Genomic DNA, 27,385 nt, shown 5'->3' on the forward strand with positions numbered 1-27,385 from the left:
ATATTACTGTGCATTTGTGCACCAAAGGCCCAATAGGCATCTATGGGGGGGGGGGGGAGGGGGGGGGTGGCGCAAATACACACCCAATACCTGTGTAATTGCGGCAATACGATGCACAATTATGCGAGAAATCGAACACATCTGGTACTAATTAGGCTGCCTAATAAATCCCAAGCCGGTGTGAACGGTCCCTGACAGCACAAAAAGTACAGTAAAATGCGCAGATGCGTGCCCAATAGAGCGACGGTCACGGCACATGAATGTATTTGCCTGCATATATGCAGAAAATAGAACCCATTGATTTCAATGTGTTTGTGCACAAGCGCATAATTTGATTGAACAGTTGCATGGACATGCTTAATTGTCCTACACATTTGCGCATGAAAGGAGCACATTTTGAACACATTAAACTAATTGGGCATTTCAATAGCTGAGCGCATCAGTGTGTTGTTTTTTTTTTTTTGTGCACGAAAAGTACATTTTAAAAAACGCTCTTGCGCAAGCAAATACATAACGCACAGTGCACAAAGGAGAGGAGGTGGGATGGGGGCGGAGCTAATTCCTGAAATTTGGCCCGCCCCTGCCCCGCCTCCTCTCATTGTAAATAGTGCAGAGAGGCGGAAAGGGGGTGGGAGCTCAGTGCACTGCTCCTGGCTCTTCCAGCCTCCTCCCCCTGCAGAGAGAGACGTGTGAATACCCGGCTGATATACGGTCGTCTGAATGCACCCTTACAAATATACTCGTGACTCAGGCCTAACCGTACAAGAAATGTGGATGTGATTTTAAGAAATCGCAGCTGTGCGCTGCAGAGAAAATCCGCAGAGTAAATTTTAATTTTGCAGCATATCAATTTTTCCTGTGGATTTTCACCACCGATTTCACCTTTTTAAATAAGGAGGTAAAATCCGTGTCAAGAACCTCAGCATTTGGTGGAGAGAAGCTGCTGCAGATTCCTTAGGCTGGGTTCCCATGGGACGGAAATCTCGCAGCTTGGCCACACTTATAAGCAGCTTCAAAACCCGCAGCATTTTGCCGTGGGTTTTGGAGCAGTTCGGCCGCCAGCATTCCGTTGCAGCTTTCTCTCTCTCTCCCCATAGAGAGGAGTGAGGCCGCAATGAGAAAAAAGAAAAAATTGACAACTGCGGCTGTCAATTCCGCGCCGCATCCATGGTTAAGCTCGGCTTTGCCACAACGGATTGGCTGCCCCATATTGGTGAGGTTTTTGCAAAATCTCGTCCACATGGCTGGCTAATCCTGGGATTAGGAGCCGCGGGTGGATTTGCCGCACTGAATTTCCACAGCAAATCCGTCCCATGTGAACCCAGCCTTAGGGTGCATTCAGACCACTGTACATCAGCTCGGTTTTCACGACGAGCCGATATACGGTGTCCTCATCTGCAGGAGGGGGGGAGGATGGAAGAGCCAAGAGCAGGAACTGAGCTCCCGCCCCCTCTGCCTCCTCTCCACCCCCTCTCCGTCCCTCTGCACTATTTGCAATGAAAGGAGGTGGGATGGGGTGGGGCTAAGTTCCACAAATTAGCCCCATCCCGCCTCTCCTCATTGCAAATAGTGCAGAGGGGTGGAGAGGAGGCAGAGAGGGGGCGGGAGCTCAGAGCACTGCTCCCCGCTCTTCCAGCCTCCCCCTCCTGCAGAGAGAGACGACGTATATCGGCTTGGCGTGAAAACCCAGCCGATATACATTTGTCTGAATCCAGCCTTACTGCAGCAAATCTGCCACATGTGAACATACACTGAATGGGGCTGAGCAGCAATACTGCAGACAACCTGTGTACAGGTGGGGCACTGCTTTTCTAATCTTGGAAATCCCTTTCAGGACCCCACCCTCCCACGGCAGGTGTGCCATAAATACCACCGACACGCAGGGGCTTAGAGCTGTGGCTCCACAGAAGAAGAGAGGTAAGTGGCTGTGGCAACGAGTTCGTAAGGGTAATTTAATACAACAGCAGGCGAGCGTTATTCTTTCTCACTAGGCAGCCTTCACACATGGTGTAGTCGGTGTGGGCGCTCTGCAGCAATTAACCTGGAAAACTGCAGTGGCAAAATCTGCACCAAAATGAAAATTTTTGCTATTTTGAATTCTGCACTAAAATCTGCATATTAGCACTGTAGATTTTGGTGCTGAATATTCTGTAGGAGGGCACGTTCTGCAATTCTGTTGAATATTCCCTCCATCCTTGGTGAATGGTTCCCTTTTTTAATGGGGGTTTAAAAAAAAAAAAAAAATTCCAGACATTGGGCTTGCTGTAGTGTGTCTGTCTCTGTGTGTGCTCCCCCTTCACCACCTCTGAAGGCTTCCCTCTGTCAGCACTCCCCGGCTTCCCTGCATTCTGGTCAGGTCGCTGGGAACCGGGAGCCTGTGGAGCTCTGACAGTGGGGAGTTTATGGAGGAGGTGAGGGGGAGCGCCGCATAGTATAAAATTAGCTGCGGATACACGACTTGCTTCCAGCCATAATCCACAGCAATGGTACGTATTTTGCCTCTTTTAAATGTGGGATTTGCTCCCTGTCTTTTTGTGAAACAGCCCTGTACTTCTTATAATGACTAAGGTGAAATCATGCATTTGACCACACCCCTTTGTCATCATGAAGCCCTGACCACACCCCTTTGTCCCGCTCTAGCCCTGGGAAAATCTGGTCCCCTTACAGGCAGTTATTCATAGACTAACGACTGCCTGTTTACACGGGCTGATAGTTTGGTTTTTAGGTGAACTAAAAACAAGTGACTGATTAACTGTTGACCCATGTGAGTACGCTGACTCTGCACTTGTAACCGCGTCCACAGACAGACGTTCTGTACAATCTGGATCAATGATTCTCAGTCACTCGGATGGATGAAACCTGCTACAAAACAGTTTTGCTGAAGCTCCGCAGATTTTGGTGCAGGTCTTGAAAGCGCCTTTTTACGCTGCGGCCATCTCTCCCCATAGAGAAGAGAGAGCCAGCAGCGGAAACTGTGATACAACTGACATGCTGCGGCTTTGAATTCTGTGCGGCTTGTCAGTTTCGGCATGGCTTGGCCGCAACGGACTGTCCGCAGCGTGTGGACGAGATTTTTGCAAATTTGCAGAAAGTCTGCACGGAAATTCCATGGCAATTCCGCCCCGTGTGAACCCAGCTTGAGGGTGCAGTCACATGCAGCTGACTTTCTGCAGATCTGCATCAAGATCTGCTGCTAATCGGCTACATGTGAACGCACCCTATAAAACCTGCTTGTGACTACGATGAGCTGCTGTAGTTTTTGGCTGTGCAATCTTTATAGGTGTAACACATTTATGTTGCATTTTGCTTGGGGGGGAAAATTGTAAGATGGCGCCAGCTTGTAGTAGAACCGTGTGTGGCTTTGCCAAATGACATTTTGCTGCAGTTTTCAATTGCAATTAAAATATTTTTTTAAAAACTGCATGGGTGTTTTTTAATAATACAAGCTGTTTTATTCTTGGAACAACTGCAACTCAAAACCGCTGCGAAAACCGCCACATGTGAATGCAGCCCGACACGGAGCAACTGTCGTTCAGATGGTCGCGTAAAAAAGTTGTATGAACAAGTCGCTTGTTGGCTTCCACACAGAGCGACGACTGTTGATCAGTTGTTTGAGTTATGGTACGTAGAGGGCATCTCTATGCAGATTTGTTTGCAAGGCCCTCAAATACTATTGACTGACGGGCAGCGTTTGATCACGCAGCACGCTGTTGGTGGCCGTGTTTGTAATACATGACTATTGATTGCATTTGCTCTTCAAGCGATTATTCTATTGATAGTCGGCCTGTGTAAACTTGCCTTAACATACACACAAACACGCCTATGTGTATACAAAGCACACGCAAACAAACAAGCATCCCACCCTCTTTCCTTCTGGGCTCTTTCACATGGCATGACTGTTGGGTGCAGATGAATTGTGATGTGGATTGGCTGCTCCCCGCACACAGCATGTCAAGTTCTGCCTCTCCCAGCTGTGAACATCTCCGGTCCCCACACACTACTAACCCCATAGGGCTGTAATGTCCGCTGCTAGTGCCTCCTGACACTCTCCCATGTCGGCTGCGGCCCTGTCTGTCTCCCACCCCCTCCCATCTCCGCCGTTCTAACCTCATCTCCCCTCCTGGCTATTGTCACTATGGCCTCCGCTCTCGCTTCCTTTCTGCTGGCTTCTGCGCTATACGTCAGGCTCTGTAAATCTCCCCTGCCAAAGCCGCTGCTGTCACTGTCCCTTGCCTACCCCACTGCTGTCAGTGGTCTGACCGCTCTGCTGTGACTCTCCCCCTCGCTGCCCTTACAGCTCCACTGACATCCTCCACGCCGCCCTCCCATTTCCGCTCTCAGGTCGCCACCCTCCAATGAATGCCCGATGTCTGGCAACTAACTGTGGGGACGGCACAACACACAACTGGAGCCAATCGGCAGCTAGGGGTGTGACCGGGGCGTTGCCTCCAGCTAAGCCTGGTCAACCCCTAGCATCTGGTGGAGACAAGATGCATCGGTACCATGTCTTCTTTGGGGCATTTGCAGTATATTTACATTTTAGAAGCATCTTTAACCACTTAGTTTAAAAAATCATGAAAATACAACCCTTGCCTTCCCACGTTGTGTATCTGCTGTGGTCTTTAGGGCTCTTTCACACGGGCGTATTTTTCATCAGTATTTTGTGAGCCAAAACCAGAAGTGGAGAGAAAGTATAATGGAAAGATTTGCATTTGTTCCGTATTTTGGACCCGCTCCTGCTTTTGGCTCACAAAATACTAATGAAAAATACGCCCGTGTGAAAGAGCCCTTGGGCAGCAAATCCACAGTGGCTAAATCTGTGTCATTGATTTTAATCCTAGTAAGCCGTGGACCTGTCGTCTTCCGGCTGTACTACGGATGGTCTGCATGGCTCGCCGTCGGACATGCGTAGAACAGATTTTTTTTTTTTTTTTTAAACTTTCTGCTTTTCTCACAAAATCTGCGTCCCGCAAGTCGGACGGCTTCCATTGACTCAATTGGTTTCCGCTCGTGTGAATGAAGAATCATTTTTCCATAGCATGCTATGGAGCGTTATTGCTGCGGAATCCAGAGGTAGATGCTCACTTTGGATTCCCCAGCAAAAATCAGACCGTGGACATGAGGCTTTATGCAAGGTTTGCAATCCACAGAGTAAATGGGCATACTGTGGATTTAGAATCTGTATCATTTTTCAAAAATGCAGCAGATTTGGTGCAGGAATCTTCTCCATGTTCAGAAGAAATTTGAAACCTCATCCACATGATGTTTTACAGCCTGTGTGAAGGCAGTGTTACAGAAGGCTCTTGACACTACCATGCCTCTTAACTTTGCATGGAAGGAAAGGGGGACAGGTGGCACAACAAGCATGCCTTAGCCATTTTTGTAAGCTCTGTCCATTGGCCACACCCAGTAGTAATTATTGGGGAGGGCAGAAGATGTATATGATAGGCAAAGTGCAAGGTGTGGGGATCCATAGGGAGGGGCATGTCGTGGGCGATTAGATCAGGAGATTTGGTATGCCTCCCTGAAGAGGTGCCTTTTTAAGGCACGTATGAAGCTCCGTGTCTCGGAGATTGTCTGGATGTTTTGGGGTAGTGTGTTCCAGAGGACTGGTGCTACTCTAGGAAAGTCCTAGAGGTCAGCATCGAATTTGAGTGGTGTTCAATCTCAAGGTGTTGGCTCATCGGAGCGCGCGAGATGGGTGGTGTACGGACAGGATGGATGCTATGTACCATGGCGTGGTGCCATGGAGAGCTTTGTGGATAAGGGTGATAAGTTTGAATTGAGTTCTGTAGTGGAGTTCTGGCATAGTGCAGAGGCATTTGAGAAGCGGCTGGATAGGAGAAGGAGTCTAGCTGTTGCATTTAGTATAGATTGAGGAGGGGATAGTCTGGTTCAGGGGATGCGGAATGCCGCGGACTGTCCGCACAGGTGACTATTGCAGATTCCGCAATTCAAATCTGGTCGTGTGTAGTGTGTGGTTTCTTTTTTGGCCGGGCTCCTTAAACATGCAGACCCTGCAGCTCCATACAAGGAGGTCATCATATGGTCTTCTTGCACCTCTAAACAGGAGAATCACTGTTGTGAAACTACAACCCTCAGCATGCTGACAGCTACATAAACAAATAACACATGTTGATCCGTTGGAACACGTTGCCTTTATTCGATGTGTTGATCGTCACTATGCAGTCCGTGGTTGCAGGCTTTGGTTGGTCACGAGACCTCCGCCTGAGAAAACAAATATAAGAGCGCTGTGAGCGAGGACAGGTAGATGCACGGGATAACCTATAACGCACCTGGATTATGTACAGGCATGACCCTGATGTGTGGGAATGATATACTGCTGACATGAATGCTAACAAACTCCTACTGAAGGTGCTGAAACAACATGTGGTTTGTGCTGTGGATGTGAGGTAATGGGAGCAGCGCTACTGGGTAAGTCCGCACCCACACACAGCGTCTTGTAGCGATCCTAGTGGTGTGTTGGTTGGTGCAACAACCCCCTCCTCCCCAATGCAGCTTCCCAAGAAGTCAATGTCTGATCTTTAGCACCATGATTAGGGATATAAGCCAAGTTGTTTCAGGGTTCTTGCTCCTCATCACTGTCCAGTAGGGTTCTGGTTGTTTGCATACCACTGAGTTACAAATGCTTGGGTACTGATCCAACAGCGACCACTGATATGATTGAGTTGGGCATATGACTAGCTTGCATTGGCCTACAAGGACTACAATCATCTTGGCTTCTGATTAATACAAAAAAGATACCCCAGAGGATTTATTTGGGATGGGGAACACACTGCTAAAATGTACCCTGTCCTGATTTCGTCTGTCTATGACAAAATCCCCATGGAACAGACTGCAGATTTCCTGCCATGTTTGCGGAGAGCATAGCCACTACGTTGGATTCAATGGTAACAAAATCTCTGCTGTAAACAGGACTGGTCAGGGCAGGTGGTCCTTTTCTAGACAGTGAGCAGATGCTGAGGATGCCCGAAGACCAGGGCACTAACACTTGACGGACTACTGGACGTGATGGGCATGCGTGGTTAGTTATGTGTACAGGTTACATGAGGGTTACCTGGCTGTTAGTGCTGAGTATATGTTCGGTTAATATGGTGTACTGGGTATGCGGGGGTTAATGATGTGCTGTGTAAGATTTACCTGTTTGGCAGGGCACTTCAGAGGTGCCATGAAGAAGTGATGTACCAGCAGCAGCAGCTCCCGTTGAGGTGACTTGACTTTTTAAAGTGGTTCCCCATGCGAAGACTCCATATGGTTGTAGCAAACGTTCTCTAATTTGATTTAAAAATGAGACTGAGAAGTTGCAAATAAAAGTGCAAATCAGTGACTGCTTTACATGGTGCCAAAACGTGTCCTTGTAATTCTGTCCCTTTTGTACACGAGTAGAAGTGAGATGTGTTCACATACCAGGCGCAAGTAAAAATATTAACCGCTATTAGCTTAAAACTCTGACTAATGTGATGTGTCTAAGCCTAATACTCCATATATTACCTTCAGCACACGGCTATTGGTCACTTATGGACCCAAAGTACCACTAAAGAGATTTATATACATGTCTGCTGACCTCTGTGGGCCAAACTTCACAGTTCTAAGGGACTCCCTCGAAAGGCTGCTAGAGATGGATGGTTAAGTGCACCAAAAATTGTGCCAGAACTGCAGCATAATTGAACGTGCTTAATGGATATTTGCTGATTGGTGATGCCTAGGTAGAAGAGGAAGAATTTTTGCTGCACAACAGGAGTGCAGGGACTGTAAGGGAAGTTAAAGGAACTGCTGGCTGAAAAAGGAGAAGATGGCAGACAAGGGGACAAAAGGCTGCTGGCTACAAGACTACATATCTATGAGAGCAGGAATTTGGACCAGAGCCAACCAAGGGTTAGAGAGCGGAAGTAGAGAAGAGTGTTTTTGACCCCGGCGGTATTGTCAAATTTCTGGGGTTGGTAGAAGCTGCAGCCTCTGCAAAAAAAGTGAAGCTGACCTCAACACAAACACTAGGTGTGCCCACCATTAGGGACACCTAGAAGGAATTGGGCTGTTTAGTGAACTGCTGTTCACAGACTGAGACAAGGGGAACGGGCGCAAGCCTTAGGGCTCCTGCAGACGAGTGTAGGCGTATATATGCTCCTGATTGCATGACATAATAGCGCTATCGCATGCGTATCTGCACGTTCTACTATACTCTTCTGCACTGCCAGGCCCTGCAGGCCCTTTCTCATTGGAGTGGGACACACCGATGCCATGATTGAACAGGCTGTGCAGCCTAATTAGTCCCCAGTGTTGTCGATGAACTGCACGATTTCGCTGTGGTCAATGTGCAATTTTGTGGTAACCTCTCCTGTTCTGCCTTGGGTGCGTAAATGCGCACAAAAATAGAGCATCTCACTTATATTTTTGCACGTGTGAAATTTGAGCTTAAAAACACAGAATGTGAGGGAACCCATTAAAATCAATGGCTTCTACTCTGCGGTTTGCGTGCACAAAATTGCTAATCTGCAGAAGCCCTTAAGTAAAAAAGACACTTTAAGTGGGTTCTGTACGCTGTGTTTCCAGGAGTCCGTATTGATAGAAGCAGACTATAGAACCCAAAGGAAGGCTTGTGTGCTATATTCCATGATGTGTAATGTTGTGGAATCGGACTGAGATTAGTGGAGTGCTATTATTGCAGTTACCTTGTATTATGTGCTGTTAACTATAACATGGGCATTAAAGCACATATATATTCTAAGGTAAAGGCTTACTCATTTTATTCAGCTTTATTCCAGTGTGCCTTAATATTGTATATATTGGGTACTCCCTCTGCATTATATACTGAATTGTCACACTTCTCCACCCACAACAGTCATCTAAAGACACTTTACAAAATATGCAGCCAAACGTAATTAGGGCTCCTGCACACCTGCGTCTTTATTGCGCATTTCTTCACGCAAGTTTTGTGCGATGCATTTTTAACATTAGAAAGCCCCATTGACAATCGCATTAAGAAAAGTAGTGATATTGCGTAAAAAAAAAAGTGCAAGAAAAACGCAAGTGGGTCTTGAGCCGCGCAGGAGCCGCAAGTGGTTCTCCGCAGGTCAGCCTAATCTGATAGGCTGACCGCGGAGAATCAGGGCAATTCGCAGCATGCTGCGAATTGCCGGCCGCGAGCAGAGAATCGCAATGGTTCTCCACTCATGGACAGGGGGCCGGAGCTTTTCATAGCAATGCTATGGAAAGCTTCAGACGACCTTACATGGAGTATTTGCTGCAGCTTAAAATCTGCCACATATGAGCATGCCCAAAAGGGATATGAATGTGACTGATTCTACAGCATGCAACTGAATTTCTGCCAGCCCCGATTAGATTTATGGGACAATTGCAGGCTCGTGACCTGAAGGTTGCAAGTTCAATCCCCACATGGTTCAGGTAGCCGTCTCAAGGTTGACTCGGTCTTCCATCCTTCTGAGGTCGTTTAAATGAGTACCCAGCTTGCTGGGAGGTAATACATTATCTGAAAGCACTGTGGAATACGTTGTTTTTATACAAATAACAAGTCCCTTCCCCTGTGTGAGAATAAGCCCTTGTTGCTAGTCGTATGTGTCATATGCTGGGAGATCACTCACGTGTATTGAAAAACAAATCCGCTACTGAAGAATTATACATAATTATGTGTCTGCTACAATGTTGCAAATTTCTCACTGCTGTACAGTTGGCGTCTCTACAATGATGCACGTGTTTACTGTACAAGTCCCTGTTTACGTATCTCCAGGGCTCTGTCGTGTTCGGCTCCGGCTCCCTGCGAGCCTTGGTAGTGTAGGGTTTCTTCTCTCCTGGGGTGAATGAAACGGGAGTTCCCAGTTCTGCTCCTTCATCAAAGCTTTACTCCTGTTTGTTTGTGTGTTGGGTTTGGCAGTGTTGAGCGGAGTCGGGGAGACCTGTACCAGGCAGGATCCAGCTTTTGAAGTGCTCCGCTGTTGTGTAAGAGTGGAAAGAAATCTCCTTTATTATGTCTTTATTTAAGTAAGATTTAGGATAGTTTTATGCACATAAATATTTGCGAAGCAGTGGTATATTGGGGCTGGTTAAATGGCATTCCCATGGCAACTTGGCCGTAAAAGTGGTGGTAGGCAGGGCAGCTTGGAGGTGCAGCTGATGGTGCGCATTGTTTGCCCACATGTCATAGGGCACATTATTTACAGATGGCCTGTTTCTGCATAGGCAGAGCAGTGTGGTCTGTGTAACCGAATGGGGACACAATGTCAAAGCCGCAAAAAAAGCGTGGTTGCAGTGTAATGTGTCAGGTCTGATAGACCTTGGACGTCCTTTAGGGGGTATAGACCGAGGGACTGCCATGAGACTGAGCTTGGACAATGAAAGTTCGTTCCTCCCTGTACCTAACTTTAAGTTGGTGGCAACACCTTCATCACCCTTGATGCTAGTAGGTCCTCTGCAGAAGGCCAGGCCAGACCCTTTTGGCATAATGCATCCAACATCATGGTCTGTACCGTAGGGTGCAAGAAAAGAATTTTGGACAGTCAATTCCAACTTCATGCTGGAACTTGATTGGCTATTTTAAAATGGGACCACAATCCATAAAGTGTTTGGCAGATTTTAGTGAAGGATGATAATCTTTATTTGTATAGCGTCAACTTATTCCGCAGGTGGCTTACATAGTCCATTTATTCTGTTACGGATTACTGACAATGTTTTGGATCCATTTGCTGTCTGTCATGGCAGTACACTCAGCACTTACCCGTTCTGCGCTAAAAAGAGCTCTCCCCAACAGGTCTGCTCTCTTGAGTGACTAGAGCACTACTGCCCAACAACATGGCCTCTCCTTGCTTCTACTATGTCCAAAAAGCCAGTTGTACAGCCTTACAACAGATCCTTAAAACAATATGTACTCCATAACAAAACAGATACATTAATCAATCCACAACCCACTTATCGCAGGACCCACTGAAGACTGCCAGAGTTTGAGTAAAGTGCTAGATACAATCTGCAAGTCGTAGAGAGACGAGTGGTCCTAAAATGACCTAAGTGCCACCCAGTGTTCATGACCTCTTTGCAGGTTTGAAGGCTAATCTTTAAAGTCGTGGTTCTGTTGTCTGCATAAAAACCCAGGTTTCCTCTTGGAAAACCCGTGGTCCAGCTGGAGAACCACCAGGTCACTAAGCTGTGGAGGAGATCACCATTATCAATGTGGTTCAGATGAGGACCCTACAAAAAATGCATGTGCATCCTTGCTCTTCGATAGTCAAGAATGGGGCACTGTATGGTGAGGGATAGCTGTGACTGTATTTGACAATGCAGTGTAGGGAGCTGTTGGTGCAGGAGAGGCAATGTCCCCTCAATGTACTCTTAAAGCAACCCTCCATCCCTAATGGTCGAACTGCTTCTCTGACTACCTGCTGCAGACTGTACATTAGTATGTATCACTAGTCTAAGGCACTGCATGCTGGTGTTACTTGGCAGAACTGCTCACATGGGCAGCACTGGTCAATCAAGCAGCAGGTAGTGTCTTAGACTAATGATGCATACTGTGCATTAGTATGCATCATTAGTCCATCAGGTAGTCCGAGAAGCAGTTGGGCCACCTTTGTTTGTCCAATACCGAAGAGTCCCATAAAGCTGTAGGGCAGGCTGGTATCATCTGATCCATTTAATGGCTGCAGTAAAAATAAGGAGATGTAGCGGTTATCACTGTGACAATAGCTACAGTGGCATTTCCTGACTTTCTTCCCTACAGGATAAGTAATAATGAAATTGTCACTGAGAAAAGAGGCTTCGAGCCTTCAGTCTAGCTTGCCTTATTAAGAGTCCGTGGTCTGTCTATTTACCTCCGGGCACAAAGGCTTGCATAGGCATGTTTTATATAGCCTTAAGGCAGTGTGCAGCAGGTCCTATCTGTTGGGTATACATAAATATATGATCACTACAATTGCAGCTACTCCCTCTGTACAGGGCCAAACTGAAGAGGCTGCAACACTACTTCATTCACAGTCTAATTTCACATGAGTGAGCGCTATATCGAGCCATGAAACTCGGCCTGATCTCATGCTCGGGAGCGAGCGTGTGTGGGTTTTGTTTTTTTTTTTGTTCCCTGCACGTTGCATTACTCACAAATGTTTCCCATTGTTTTCAATTGCAAACCTCGCGTGAACCTCACATGCTGTATGATTGGTTTTCCAGCCCCATTAAAAATAATGGGCGAGGTGTTCCAAGGGAACACCCAAATCAAGTGCATGCTGCAATGTTTTCGTGCACTGCAATGCAGAAAAAAAATCGCTCATGTATATGACCTCCCCCCTCAAAAGAATGGGACTCGCATTCCTGCGTCTTGCAATGCACAAATCTTGCGCGATTTTCTTGGCAGTGTGAAAGCTGTGCTAGAGGTGGGAGTCCCAGCAGTCAAACCCCTCATTAAGCAATGCCATAAGGGAGCTCTATACCATTTCTTTCAGGGAATGGGGAAACCACCTTTAATTTGTATAAGGCTCCCCCCACATGTAGTAGTTTGTCCTGTGCAACCGAGAACACTGCAATAAAACGCATACAGCTCTGCTGCAAGGAACAAAGCCCTACTTGTATGGACATCATTAACGTGGTCAACACTAAAGTACTGTATAGATTCTCGGCACTGGTGTAACTATAGGGGATGCAGTTGCACCCCGGCCCAGGAGCCTTAGGGGGCCCATAAGGCCTCTCTTCTCCATATAGGGAGCCCAGTACTATGAATAAAGCATTATAGCTGGGGGCCCTGTTACAGATTTTGCATTGGGGCCCAGGAGCTTCACGTTACACCTCTGATTCTTGGACAGCTCCCTTAAATCAAGACCTATCTGATGTCACTTCAAAAAGTGGACCAAGGTTATGCAGATGTTAAAGGGGTTGTCCAGTTACATGATTGCTTCTCTTTAATAGGTAAGTTGTCATGTAACTGAACAACCCCTTTACCTGGAGCAAGCAGTGGCCGGCAGCTGCTGCCAAGTCACAATAGGATCGCGAGGTGCATCAAAAGCAGCCTAGGGGCACATGACGAGAACATTGTTCTTCTTTACAGATCGCTCAAGAGGGACCTGTCGGAGCATATTTCAAAGTTTGACAAACATGCAGGTGTCTATGATGCACTTTAATGTCTGTCTTCATACAGTGTAGGTTTCTGAACTGGGATCACCAAGTAGGTAGTTCTGTGTAGTATAGGTGGGCGTTGCAGTTGTAATGCAGGTACTAAACTGCTGTGGGAATGTGTTCCTGGAAATGGTTATAAAATGCTGGTAACTGTGCCAAGCAGAAATCAGTGCAACCTGGTATTCATGTACAAGGACTAATCAGTTCATCACTTTTATGGCGTTGTGTGAACACACTAATATCACTGAGGTAGAGGATGACATGTGCAGCTCGCCCCTGGGGAAGAAGCTACTGATTAGCTCAGCCCAGTTCCAGCTGCTGGGTGCACATTGATTGGTGGTGAGAGCATTCCCAGTCACTGTGCCCATAGCTCCTCAGAGACTGTAGGGACACTCCTGGCAGACTCAATGAGACAGCAGACAGGAGCGCTCTACACAATGAGCTATACATCCACCCTGAGGATCCAGCTGGGGAAGCCCACCATAAATGGCAGCAAAGGGGGGCAACCAAAACTTTCAGAGAATGGCTGCAGAGGTCTCCAGCACAGGGGTATGTACTCGGGCTTTATCTGCAGCTGGAGCAGACTTTATTGCAGTAAATATTTGTCATTCTACTCAGCTGAAACGAGAAGTGGAGTAACCTACTGCAATCCATTCTGCTCCATCAGTGTGGGAGTTTAATAGTGCATTACACTGCTGAGACCTTCTGGGTTATGTGCAGAGTTGGGGTTTGAATGATGTTTGCAGCTGCTAATTTATGTAACTCTTATTCACTCATTGCTGTTTTTCTGCTCTAATCTTGCTGCGTTTTTGGCTTTTTGTTTTTTTTTTTCCCTTGTCACTTTTTAGTTTATTTTTGTCAATTAACAAAATACAAACCCTTCTGTTTTTTGAAAGCTGTCTTGCTTTGCAGCATTCTTTTGCGCAGTACTTTTACATCAGAGGTAGCAGAAGGATGTTCTTTTGAGTTACGCAAATCTATCTGCAGCACATGGGCATATATGTGCAACACTTTAATGTAGGAGTTTGCTAACTGGCAAGAGTCAACAATGTTATAGGTATTCTCCCATAGGGTGGCTTTAAACAGGATGACTGTTATCCGAATAATTGCTCGACAGTGAACCCAAAATATAGTTGTTCCATATAAACATGGTGACCAAATTCATCTGCCAGAAAGTAGCAGTCATCCGTATGTGAATGATGTATAAACAAAACTCACTAACTGCTTATTCACAGGAGCGTATATCTGCCGCCATTTTCACAGCTGGACGGTATACGCTACCATCTGAGCTGTCTTCCCCCTCACCTGCTCTCTCCTCCCCTCTGGTTGTTTGCAATGGGAGGGGGCGGAGCTAAGCCCCTGCCGCCTCCTTACCCCTTGTCCACAGCCAGCAATGGGAGTGGGCAGAGCTTAGATCCACCCCATCCTGCCCCCTCCCATTGCAAATAGCCAGAGGGGAGGAGAGGGGCAGAGCTGGTGAGGGGGAGGAAAGGGGGAAGACGGCTCAGATAGTGGTGTATATCATCCGGCCGTGAAAACGATGGCTGATATACACTTCTGTGAATAGGCCCTCAGCGGAAGTGTCTCCCATGGACTGATTCTAATTGCACAATCGCCATCCGCACAGAGGATCCATGGCAAAATTCGAACATTGAAAGGCATGAACTTTTTTGAATTTTTTTTTTTTTTTTTTTTTTTTTTTCCCTTCACACTTGCAGATACGAATTGCATTATCCCTAGGATGCAAAAAATTCATGTTTTTGTATTGTGTGAATAATGTGGTATGTTTAATTTTTACTAATTGTAAAGGAACCGTGTGACAGATAAGCGTGCTCCAGCGAGCTGTGGGCAGGGGGTTGCATTGTGTGCTCTGGTTCCTAAACCCAATGGCTGTGGAAATCCCCCGTCCTCGCTTGCTTCATGTCCAGATGTGACAAGACAGAACTGAAATAGGAGTCTCCGATATGGACTTGCTTCCTAGTGTTATCACCTGTATAGCCGTGATCTCATCTCAACCTTGAGCTTAGTTTTGGTGCTGGATTTCTAGCTGGATTGTTGTCTAGTTTCCAACTAGGTAGCAGCCAATATCCTGGCTTTAGTAGTTAAAAAAATGCAAGTTTGTCGAAGCCCTAAGTAAAAGCAATGACTAAGGCTGCCTACCTTTATATTTTTCCCAGCACGCGACCGGAAATAAATCGCTATTTTTTTTTTTTTTCTGCTGATGAAGGAAATGCTTTATTTCAGTGCGGATTCTGCATGGATGCCTTCCATTGAAGTCAATGGAACCCATCCGACCTGTGGCCCTTCCGCAGTGGCCTTGCGGAAAGGTCGCTGGTACCCACGTTATAGCCTAGCGACTTGGGAAAAGCAGGGAGTTGAAAAAAACAAACTGTACTGCGCATGTCTGACGGCTCGCTATGTGGACCATCCACAGTACAGGAAAAAAAGAAGAAAATGTTAAGTATGCATGAATGCCGGCTGGGCACAAGGTCTGATTCCGCCGCAGGCTCCTGCATGCGGAATCCGACCCAGTCATGTGCTGCCGGCCTGAATCTTACTAATTTGTGTAATAAAACTCCATGGTTACAGACTACAAACATATCTTGTGTAGTCTGATGCTGCAGTCTTCTAGTTAACCTGTGGATGGCAGAAGAGAGAAGAGTCGGGGGGGGGGGGGGGGGAAGAATACATGACTGCAGTCAGGCTAGACAGGGGTTATTCGTAGACTGCATGGAGACTTATTGGTATGGACAGCGTATCATACACAACCCATAGAAAGGCTGTGGATCAATATGCAGGGAAATGGAGCATACTGCCATTTATGTCTCCTCCGTATCAATCCACAGTGCCCACAAGCAAATGTGCATGGGAGAATGACAGTCCATTGACTTTCATTGCCTCCATTCACCATGTATCATGCATGCGTGACATTTGGTGAAAACAGTCGTGCATATGAGCCCTGACCCTTACACTGTACTTTAATAAATAAATGTACAACTGGACAGCTTTCAATTCCTTATCCTCAGGACCCTCACCAATCAGCTCTTTGTCAGGCTGGTCCACTTGTTTACTGAGCTGATTTCTGCAGGAAGCGGACAGCTCTGTTCTTACTGCAGTGGCCAGACTTGGTATTGCAGGCCAAGTTCTCAATGAAATGAATGGCAGCTTGACCTGCTTACTGCATAAATCGGCTCAGTGCACTACAGCGCCGACCTAGCAAATAGCTGATTGGTGGCGGTCCCAGACGATGGACCTCCACGGATCTACTATTGATGGTCTGCCTTTAAGATAGGCCATCAATAGCTTTAGAACTAGACAACCCGTTTTACATTGCTCTCAAGCTTGACTTATAGGGAAATGTGGGCCGGCACTTTGCTTGCCTTTCTTATTGCAGTCTCCAAGGTATACATAAATGCTACACATGAGTGAGTTGATGTGCAGCTATATACATTGGTTTAAGCTAGTCATGGATATGAATTATTGACATGGCTTTAATCAGTGAGCGCCCCTTACCCACCACAAATCTCATAACTATGAGGACAGTCTGATCCTGACTAGCAAGCTATGTCTTCTGTATATAAAAGCAGGTTGTCATTGATGGCCCCTTCTTGGGACTGTGTGATTGGTGTGCATTTGAATCTCAGGACATGTTCTAACATCAGCATCACATGGCCACCATGTTCCCCAGGTCTGGGTTTAATGTACGGACCTGCAGGTGAGGCCAAGGCATATTAGACTCTCTAACTTCATCCGGCTGACTGGTAGAGGTTCAACCTGTGGGATCCTCACCAATTGCACATTTGATGGCCTATCCATAAGAGTAGATTATCTTGATTCTTGATTAGTTTTCCCGGAAGCTAACCATAGACACATAATTTTTGTTGGTGGATTCGGACAGATGTTCACATGTTTTAAGACAAATGTCAATAAGTTCTGGACTTGCAGGCCTCCTGTTGAGGACTCCAGCCAACAGAAATTGGGACCTGATCTGTAGGGCTTTTGAACCCCTTTTGGAGGGCGGTAAGACAAGTAAGTTGTGTTACGGAAGTGACAGTGGAGCTTGTCCAAGAGCTGTTCCTTCTCAGTCATTGTGAGTTTCCCCATATGGGCCTATGAAGACTAATTACTCCGGTTCCTGGTGCTTGCAGCTCCCTCTTGTATTCCATTATACTGGAAAAATGCAGATCCACCTCCTGTCTCCACGTGGAGGAAGAATGGAGGTAGATTTGTGTAGCTGGAAGTTGGGGAAATGGTCAAGCTGGTGGCCATCTAATCAGGTTCTATGGACTAATGCTAGGACCTGACAGAAAATGCTGTTAAACAACTTGATTCAATTTTTCTTGTGTTCCTTATGCTTGTCAGTTCTTGGTCTGAATTCCTGTCCTCGGATAAGGCAGACCAGGAAACCTTCCTCTTAAAGCCCGCTTTGAGAAAAAAAAATACAAGGAAGTCTATCAGTGTGTGAATCTGAAATTCCTCTTGAAGATGGCGACATTCCAGAAATTACAAAGGAGGAGCAAAAACCTCTAAAAGAATGGTGAAAGAACCTTTCTTAGAATCTATCAAGCAAATGTACATTGGCCATGTAAGTCAAAATTGTAAGCTTCAACAATGGGAGAATTTGAAGTCAAAACAAATAAAGTGGGACATTTTCCATCTTAGGCAGGTTGCTTATGTTGCAAGGAGAGGCCTTGGACAGGTTTGCCTATTGCCCTACTGTAGGGGAGACCACTAGAACAACAGGAAGATGCATCACTGGTACTGGAACTTTAGAGCAAATTCTTAATCAGAGACCTTGCAGTGTGGGTGCATTGCAGTACAGAAAGATGTCGTGGCTACTTAAAACAACCAACTCTTCCTCAGAATGCATTGAACAGTCTCATACCAAATGGGAACACTTTGGATTTTACTCACTTTTCAGGTGCTGAGTCTTAAGTGTGGAAATGCAAGAAGCCTTTAGCTTGAACTGTCTTGGATGGCTGGAATCATAACATTTTCATTCAGAAGCAAAACGTTATAGATTTTTGTATCCTGATGTATTAATTCCTGAATCTGACTAAGGTTTATAATGGGCAACAGGGTAACTTTTTAAGTAAAATCACTGATCACTAACTACAGCTAACTAAATCCTAGGATCAGTAATACAGAAAATGGTATCAATAATGCTGTTAAGGAGATCTCCTCTGTTAAACATCACAGTCCATACTTTAAAGGGTTAAAACCCTTTACTACTGGCAACACAGTCCACTTGAAACAACGTTTTAATCCTCAAGGCTGATCTGCCTAAATTGTCGGCTTATGTCCCTGAGCCCTTTTCTCAGCTCAGAATCGTGAGCATCAGGGCAGTTCAAGTCCCGTGCAGCAGGCCTGTCTTTAACTGTATGTCCCTACGCTATGCACACCTACAGTTTGAGGTTGGCCTCACTTACAGTATGTCACGTGGAAGTACTTATTTCGACCAACACAGGCTAGTCCAGAGTCAGGAGCACTCTTCTATAATGGTTTTCAGGAATCCTCCTTGTAGTGTGGCGCTCTCTGGCCATTTCTGGCTTGCTTTTCCTATGGCACAGCAGGAATTCCTTATATAGTGCTTTCAGGCTCTGGAGGTGGGTGTTTCTGACACTTCTTGTGTCTGCCTGCACTGCTGTCTTCCTCACTGTAGTGCACAGCTCTCCTTACCTCAGTTACAGGCCTCATGAGATACCTTTCCTTCTGCTTTAATTGGCGTTCACCTCTTCAGTGTTGCCCCTAGCTCCATCTGAATCGCACTTATGTAGCTTTACTGTATCTTTTCTCTGCTACGTCCCAACTGGGCAATAGTCCTTCCTTGCATGAACGTATCCCTTTCCCTGGTAAGGAGGGGCACAATAGAATTTAAAGGAAATGTTGCTAATAAACTATATTCCATAACCTTAATGGGCACATACTACTTCTAATGCCCACCGGGCCCTTACACAGAATGGCAAAACGGCTCATGCTGTAATGTGGCTTTTGTAAGGTATACTGGACTATCCTAGGATGTGTAAGACTTTACTCCTACCCCAGCAAATTGTCAGGTTCTTGCTAATGTTTAGTTGTCCGTTTTCAACCCCATGTATGACATTCTGCGATGTATTTCCAAGACGTTTGATCTGTCTTTTGGAATTTGTTCCTTTTTTAACTGATGTGTTCTGTAAGGTATTTTCCTAAAATCATATGAACCAACAGCACCGTATGCTCTCCTGGATCTAATGGGGCTGGGACCATCTCATGAAGCAAATGTCCTCTTCTAAACAAGTGGCCGTAAAAAAACAAACTACTGTTCAGTTTGTGCCTCAACCGCTGTTATCTTGGGAAGGAAAGGGTTAAAACAATATTTAAAGGATCCTGTTGTCTAACTTGAAGCGCCATAAACTAAGTTATGGTGCTTATAGCTTAGGTGACGGAGTTCGGTTAGCTGTCTTGTACTCGCCCTGTCTGCTGTTTCTTTGCTGTCCCCCAGCAAATTCGGCATGTGCCCTGTCATTGATTTAAATGGGTTCCTTCACATGTGGTTTTATTTTTTATTTTTTTGGACGAAGTTGGCTGCCCTACCTACTCAAACATGGCGCTGCGCCAATGTGAGTGGTCCTGGCAGCGCAAAAAAGTAGAGTAAAAAGTGCTGCTATGGGCGTGACAGCACACCCCTTGCATAGCGCAAATGGGCAGTGTTGTGGGCGTATATGCGCTTATGTCCATGCGTGTGGCCGCCCTTGAAGTGGCTTTTGACGAGTCCTCTGTGCTGTAACAAAGCAGCTGATACCTAGCCACTTTATATAAAATCGCAGAAGTGAGGAAAAATGCTCAGACATAACTCACAGAAACAGAAGCCAGATACGGGATATATAATACAGGAAAGGCTCAAGGCATGCAGCGAGCCAGTGTGAGTTGTACGCCTGTATGTGTGGTGCACCCACTTATGGTGGCCATCGTTTGTATTGGTTCATATTGTGCAGACTGGGTTTGTTAGCAGTCACCCCCTCCCCTACCCTGGGTGAGTTGAGTGGCTCCCCAATCAGTCTGCACATGAAACATTTTTGCTCCTCTATTGCAATCTGGCTCGCTGCATGCTACCAGGTTAAATGGTGATTGAGCCTTTCCTGTAGTATACATCCTGCATCTAAGCATTTTATAGGCATTCAGGCAATCCCTCTTTGGTGGATTTGTATGAGTGAGCTTCTCGCATTGCGGGACCCACAACATTTGCACTGAAATAGACCCCACTGTTTTCAATGGGTCTATTTGTAAGCGTGATATCTGAGTTTCTTGGACCGATGCTGCACTCACCCATGCGATTGCACCCTAACTGTCATTTCCTGAGCGCCCTGCTTAGAAGGAACCATGCTCACAATGTAACTTATTGGAATGACTCAAGCCTACAATGGCCCAAACTATGTTGGCTTAATGTACATAGGACAACAGCAGATACTGATATTACTAGGCCTGCAAATTCTGGCAAGTGCATCTTGCATTGCATTCCCTCTCATAAATATAATTTTTTTTTTTTCCCCTTCAGGCGTATTTTGTGGGTCTGTACAGAAATCGAAAATGGTTTTACCTGAAAACTGGAAAAGCAACACTGTGAAGACTGCAAATGAAGCTGAAAAGGTACCATCTCCTCCTGGTTTCATATGGAATTAGAAAAACAAACCGCACCACCCTTGCATATTGGCTATGTTGGGTAATACAGCTTAGTTCTCCTCAAATAAATGGAGCTGCAATACCAGACCTATGTATGTGCAAGTGTGGCGCTATTTCTGAAGAAAACAATGGCTTTTCTAATCTCATATATATTGTATCTTGGAATAGAAAGTGCAGTTTCCTTAGCTGTAGGTTCATGTAAGATCTACCATGAGGTATATAGTGCCAGCCGCCTCAGGCAGAAGTTTGCAGAACCTTATAGGTGCAGCACTGGGTTGCCACCCTTCGGGTAACTAAGGCATATTGCAAGCTGCACCTACTGGATGGCTTGGGCAGCAACCCGACAAGCGTTTTCCTCTGCGTACCACTGCTGTAATCGGTCTGACACTTTTTCTCCCCACCGCCCCCTTGTTGGTTGCTGCCTGGCTGGAGGTAAACTACAGGGGTCACTGTTACTGGCGGCTCTTCAGACAAAAAAAATCCCCCCCCCCCCCCCCCCCCCCCCCCCCCCTGCCCACCCTAGGATTTGTTTTGCTGCAGAACTCGTCATTCAGTTACATCTCAGGCAGATATGGTATACAAATGGTGGGATTAGATGAACTATCTTGCCACATGAAGCCCTAAGAGTGGTTAATAAAAAGGCTCTCGGAGGCTCCTTGTGTGTAGTGGCCTCTTCCTCTTGTGTAGAGCTTGTTGGCCACTAGACTCCTCTACGACGCAGAGAAGAGATTTCACCCGTTACCAGAGTCTGAGAGGGGCGCATTATTGGAATTCGAGAAGCTGGATGGTCATATAGAAGAATCCCCTCCACCTGGGCCGTTCTGCCGAGACTGTTAGGGAGTGTTGGGACCAGTGGATGTGTGAGGGCACACAGGGCGACCGGGCTCAGGACCCCCAAAAGACCACCAGTAGAGAGGATCGGCTGATGGTCCCACAAGCAGCTTCAACTGTTTTGCTGTCCACCATCCAGACACACAGGGCGCCATCGTTACACCCCTGTGTCTGTTGGAACCATTTCTAGGTGCTTGGCTGAAGGAGATTTGATCTCAGTTACCATTACTTGTATGGCCTTTGTCACCCCCCCCCCCCCCCAACTGTCTCCTCTGTTTGCAGTGGTGTTGTGAACGATGAAACTAGACTGCTTTAATGACAAATGCAGGTTTAGTTTGGGCACTGATGACGGCCATGTTTGTGTCTGGAGACCTTGAAGTGAACGCTCCAATACTGCCTTTGCTGTGGAGCGGCACACTGCCCCTGCTGGTGTGATGGTCTGCGGGGCCATCGCATATAGCAGTCGGTCAGTCCTAGTAGTGGTACAAGGGACAATGACAGCTCAGCAATATGTTCAGGACATCCTGAAGCAACATGTGTGCCTCTCATGACGGCTTCCAAGAGGCATTTTCCAGCAGGATAATGCTCTGAGTCATTCCTGTACCATCCTTGCTACGTGCGTCTAACATTATCACACTTCCGTGGTTGCCCAGTCGCCAGATTTAGTGCCAATAAAACATTTATGGGACCATTTGGGACACACACTTCAACAGCCTACATTTTGCACGATCTAGGGGCTCAGTTACAGTAAATGTGAGCGATATGCTGCAGGATACCATATTAAACCTGTATGCATCCATGCCTGCCCATATGACATCTTGTAGCCAAGCTAGAGGCGGCCAAACAGGGTACTAGAGCCTCCCTGCCCGCCTGTATCACATCTTGTACCCAAGCTAGAAGTGGTACAACAGGGTCCTAGAGCCTTCACGCCCTCCCGTATTGCATCTTATAGCCAAGCTAGAGGCGGTACAAAAGGGCACTAGAGCCTCCATGCCTGCCCATATTACATCTTGTATCCAAGCTAGAGGCGGTACAAAAGGGCACTAGAGCCTCCATGCCTGCCCATATTACATCTTGTATCCAAGCTAGAGGCGGTACAAAAGGGCACTAGAGCCTCCATGCCTGCCCATATTACATCTTGTATCCAAGCTAGAGGCGGTACAACAAAGTTATAGAGCCTCCCTTGAAATGTCAGCTCCTGATACTGTAATCACTTATATCAACCGTACAATCTCACATATAAAGTGTAGTCGATTCCGACAACCCCTAGGTGCTTCTATTTATTTTCTTTTGCAGGCAATGAAACCACCAATACATACACGTGTGAGGTGTTTTTTTTTTGTTTTTTTTTTTGAAAGGGGGAAGGTACCATTTCACTTTGCTTCAAGCAGCTTAAAAGCCTTGGGCAACCCTGCATCCACCTACAGTATGTGTTTTACATTCCTAATTCTGATGGGGGTCCTAAACTGGATTTGTCCCAAACTAGACTTGATCCCATTAAGAGACACTTCTACGTAGTGAGAATTCTTATTCACTTGGCTGTACGCGTACAACACTGCTGGTCTCCCGCATCGTTGCAACCTTTTCCAACCATACACGCTGCCGGCAGAGACGGCGTATAAGCTGCAAGCACATTGTGAATATCCGTATTACACGTGCAGTGTGACTCCCCACCCCACTTTTTTTTTTTTTTTATATTATCCTGCTCTGTTCAGAGTGGGGATGTGTATGGAAACGCCACTTGAAGCAATGGGGCTGACCCTGCATACCATTGCAGAGAAATGGAGCATGCTGTGGTTTTATTTCTCTTGCGTTTGGATATGTACAGCATCCCATAGGGTGACCCCGGACACAGGGCATAGGTTGAAGAGCTGGGAGGGTAAGATAGTTGCTTGTCACGGCGGCCCTTGTCACGTTCCCTCCCAGGGGGGGACGCACGTAGCCTTGGCCAGGGCAGCGCTGGGCCTCTTCCGGGCACCCCTAGGTGAGAGATGCCCAATAAACTTGCCAACAGGCATAGGGATTGTCACAAGTGACGCTACGGTTTTGTTACCCACAGGAAAGACACTTGGCGGTAAATAAATGAGCCGCAGACCTGTATCACATACCTCAGGTCCCCGGGAATGGTCAGGGCCTGGCAAAACCTTACTTAGAATAAACACTTGGTGGAAGGCACAAATTACATCAAGTTCAGATGCAGGATGCCAAACAATAGGATAGTACCTCTACACGGTGATCCCAGGCACAGGACAGCCATGTAGGAAAACAGTAGAATTTAAGTACCTCTGTGCCTAGGATGGCCGCGTAGGAACAGTAGTAAGGGAGTACCTCTGCACAGGGATTTTGGCCATGACATCCCCCCCCCCCCCCCCCCATCCTTCACACGCTCTCTCTTTTGGGGCTCACAGTTACCGTCATACAAATGATCAGGAACCTTTCCTCCAATCTTCACCACATGGGAGTTGAATATACCCCCATGTGGCTGGCACATTTTTTCTGGAATCGAAAAGAATCGAGTCTCTTCCCGCTCTCTCACACTCCTATTTATATGCTCACTCATACCACGTGACAGGACATAAATGATAACATTGCAAGCATCTCCCAGGCTCATGCAACACTTAGACCTCATGTCCACGGGGAAAATCAGGCCCGCTGCGGATTTTAATTCTTCTTTTCCCCGTGGACATGAGGCCTAAACCTCTCGCTTCCTGTAGCTGTGCAATACACATAACAGAATGACAAGACAATTTGCACAGCGCACCTACAAAAGACATGACCTGTGTGACACTATGGAGGGGGCCAGAAATGAATGTACTGGGCCATTACATATGCAGTGTTCACACGCAGGTGTGTATGGGACGAGTCCTAACACTAATCTTGAATTGCTCCATGTGGGACCTCCTGCAGTCCTATACTACAAGGCAAAGGGGCATTTATCAACTGCAAGAACTGTCTGTCCTTGACCTGCTTAACCCGTTGATTGAGTTAATGATAACAGACCATCCGGATAGATCAGGAGAGATGCCTAACCACCTTCTATCTCCTACTCAGTGTCTGACATGAAGGTGCCCTCGGCAAAGGTGCCCTGTCATCTCCAAGTAGTGAAAACCTCTGACAAACTCCTGACGGTCACATTTGAGCTCTGCCCGCAGAATGGAGGTGAACTGTGTGTGCGAAAAGTCAAGTCTCCAGTACCAATCCTTACTCATGCCCCCAATGGTAAGAAACTTAAAGACATTTTAACGAGCCTGTTGCATGTTTACTTGCAAGTATCCCTTTTGTCTTCCAACTTGAATCTGTTCGGATCGCAGTCTCTCATTCACTGCTGCTCCATATTAGTGAATGGGAGATTCCAAGGACACATTGGAGATTGGAAGCTTCCCAGCAGACAAAGGGGAACTACATTTGGAGCAGCGCTGCAGCCCCCTGTAACTGTGATTAATGGGAGGGGGGGGGGGGTCTCCAGGAACCCCCCCCCCCTTTTTTTTATTTTTTTTTATTTTTTTATTTTTTATTTTTTTGCTGTTTTAGCTGGGCTAACATGAGTGGATTTGTATTGCGGATTGTGAATTGCCTTTCACTCAGACAATCTGCAGTAAAACGCTGGTATTAAAAGGCTTTTAAAAACTACTTATTTTTTTTTTTTTTCTTCCCTGCACACTCCGATATGAATTGCGTATTCCGTGAGTGGAAGGAAAAATTGCAGCGTGCTTTATTTAGTTGCGGAATCCACGCGGACTGCCTTCATTCATGTCAATGGGAGCTGAGCGACCCGCAGCCCATACGCAATTTAACATTGTGTATGGGCTGCAGGTACTCTCATCATAACTAAACGACCGTGCAGAAGATAAAAATAAACAAAAAAAAAAACAGTACACCCCGCGGTCATCCGCAATACAGTTAATGGAGGTATGCAGCGTTTACAGACAGAATCCGCTACGGGCCTCCCGCGTGCTGAATCCGGCCCCTTTGTGGGAGCCAGGCCTTAGTCGGATGCAGTTCTAGGGCCACTACCACACTATTTTGCATGTGAACATAGCGTGAAGCGGTTGTTTCCATACTTTCTAAATCAGACAACTATTTAGAACCCTCATCTATCAGTCAAGCAGATGTAAGTGACGGGTTCCATGTAATCACGGTCACCAACAGGGTGAAGAGCAAGAATTTATTCACAAATTACTTCATTTCAGGTCTCCGAAAAATAGTCGTTAGCAGATTGGATTATTGTCTGCTGTAAATGGGTAATCCTTTCTTTCAATGACTAGCCAATAAACTTTTGCAGGGAGCTGTAAGTTTCAGTGAAAGTCAGCTAGTCACCAGAGCGAGTTGTTGGGCTCCATTTACATGGAGTGATAAGTCATTCGCATGAGCAAATGATGACCGAGCTCGTTCTAACGGTTTATACAGGCAGATTTAAAAAAAAAAAAAAAAAAAAAGGTTTAAGTTCACTTCTTGTTTAGTTGTTCTACACAGGACCAGTGAATGTGAATGACTACACAACTGCTGTTTACACGCAACGATGTGCGAACAATGATTTAAAAAAAAAATTTTTAATGCCTGCATAAAATGAACGAGAGGCGTACGAATTATCGTTCAGTCGTTGGCCGTGTTTACACTGAACACTTAGCGCTTAAATTTGCACAATCCAATATTTTGGACCAGTAATCGGGCTCTTAATGTATGAGTGATGATAGTTGGCCCGTGTAAACCTGCCATTAGCCAGAGTATCAACAAGGAGCCTCATTGTCTGTCTGGAGGACCCAGCCAACCCACTTATCAAACAGTCAGTCATTTTCAGTGGGTGCCTTTTTAATTCTTCATCTCCCCTGCGGTGGCGCTGTGGGAGAACTGAACTCTTGTTATCTACAGGAGAACTTCATAATATCTGATTGCTGTGATCAACTCATTTTCAGGTGACCCTTCTAACATAAAGGGATCATTGAAGTTGCCAATTTTCTTTTTTTTGGGGGGGGTGGGGGGGGTGGGAACAGCAGAGTTCTGTCAGGATTAACGTTTATTGTACAACAACTGCTGAAATGAAAAAAGGAACCTCCTATGGTTCTATTGTTCAGTATTACAATGACCTTGCTGGCAGTTGATGTTACCTGCTCTCTAGTTACATATATAAATGTTTGCTTTTCTTTTCGCCCTACTGTGTATACTGTATCTCCCCTAGACTAGCCTGGGAGTGCAGCACTTGACTCTCAAGTGTCAAGATTTGACCTGTTGTGGTTTTTCAGCTACCAGACGGCTGGTTAGAGAAGGACCGCTCCCTACTGTGCAAGAGGCATCTCAGGCAGAAAGCTGCCCTTCTCCTCCTCCTACCACCCCACAGCCGGAGAAGGCTAAAGCCGTGACTACAAAGGGTAATGTGTTCTACCTGTGGCTTATTCTTCCTTGTTACACAGCTTGGAATTACGTGATTATTTATAGTAGATGTTGCAGTTGTTGGGGCTCATTCGCATGCGTGTAAATATGCAGCATATTACGGAGTGACTAGAACACATTGTCAATGGGTTTGTTCACACGTATATTTTTCTTAACTTTTTTTTTTTTTTTTTCTTTCCGGCTGCATTAAAAAAAACAATTTAAAAAAAAAAAATTTTATTCCAATATTTACAGAAATAGGCCTTTGAAGTGAATGGGACTACACAAATGTGCAGTGATGGTGCCTGTTACACGCATACTTGCTACGTATTTAGGCATGAAGTAAATGGGCCCCGTTTGGATTTTTAACGTGTAAATATGCAGTGACTACATGCGCCAA

At 46.2% G+C, this 27,385-nt stretch overlaps 1 protein-coding gene across 1 annotated transcript in view; it reads left to right on the forward strand.

The window, feature by feature from the left end:
* Positions 1-27,385, forward strand: part of LOC136587344 (myosin light chain kinase, smooth muscle-like) — a 67,705-nt gene that overhangs the window by 10,960 nt on the left and 29,360 nt on the right. The window contains exons 6-9 of the mRNA XM_066585913.1: positions 1,835-1,917; positions 20,663-20,753; positions 24,668-24,837; positions 26,859-26,984. Coding sequence (XP_066442010.1) covers positions 1,835-1,917; positions 20,663-20,753; positions 24,668-24,837; positions 26,859-26,984 — 470 coding nt within the window. The remainder of the gene's footprint in view (positions 1-1,834; positions 1,918-20,662; positions 20,754-24,667; positions 24,838-26,858; positions 26,985-27,385) is intronic.

This window comes from Eleutherodactylus coqui, chromosome 13, assembly GCF_035609145.1.
Source record: "Eleutherodactylus coqui strain aEleCoq1 chromosome 13, aEleCoq1.hap1, whole genome shotgun sequence".
Taxonomy (NCBI): Eukaryota; Metazoa; Chordata; class Amphibia; order Anura; family Eleutherodactylidae; genus Eleutherodactylus; species Eleutherodactylus coqui.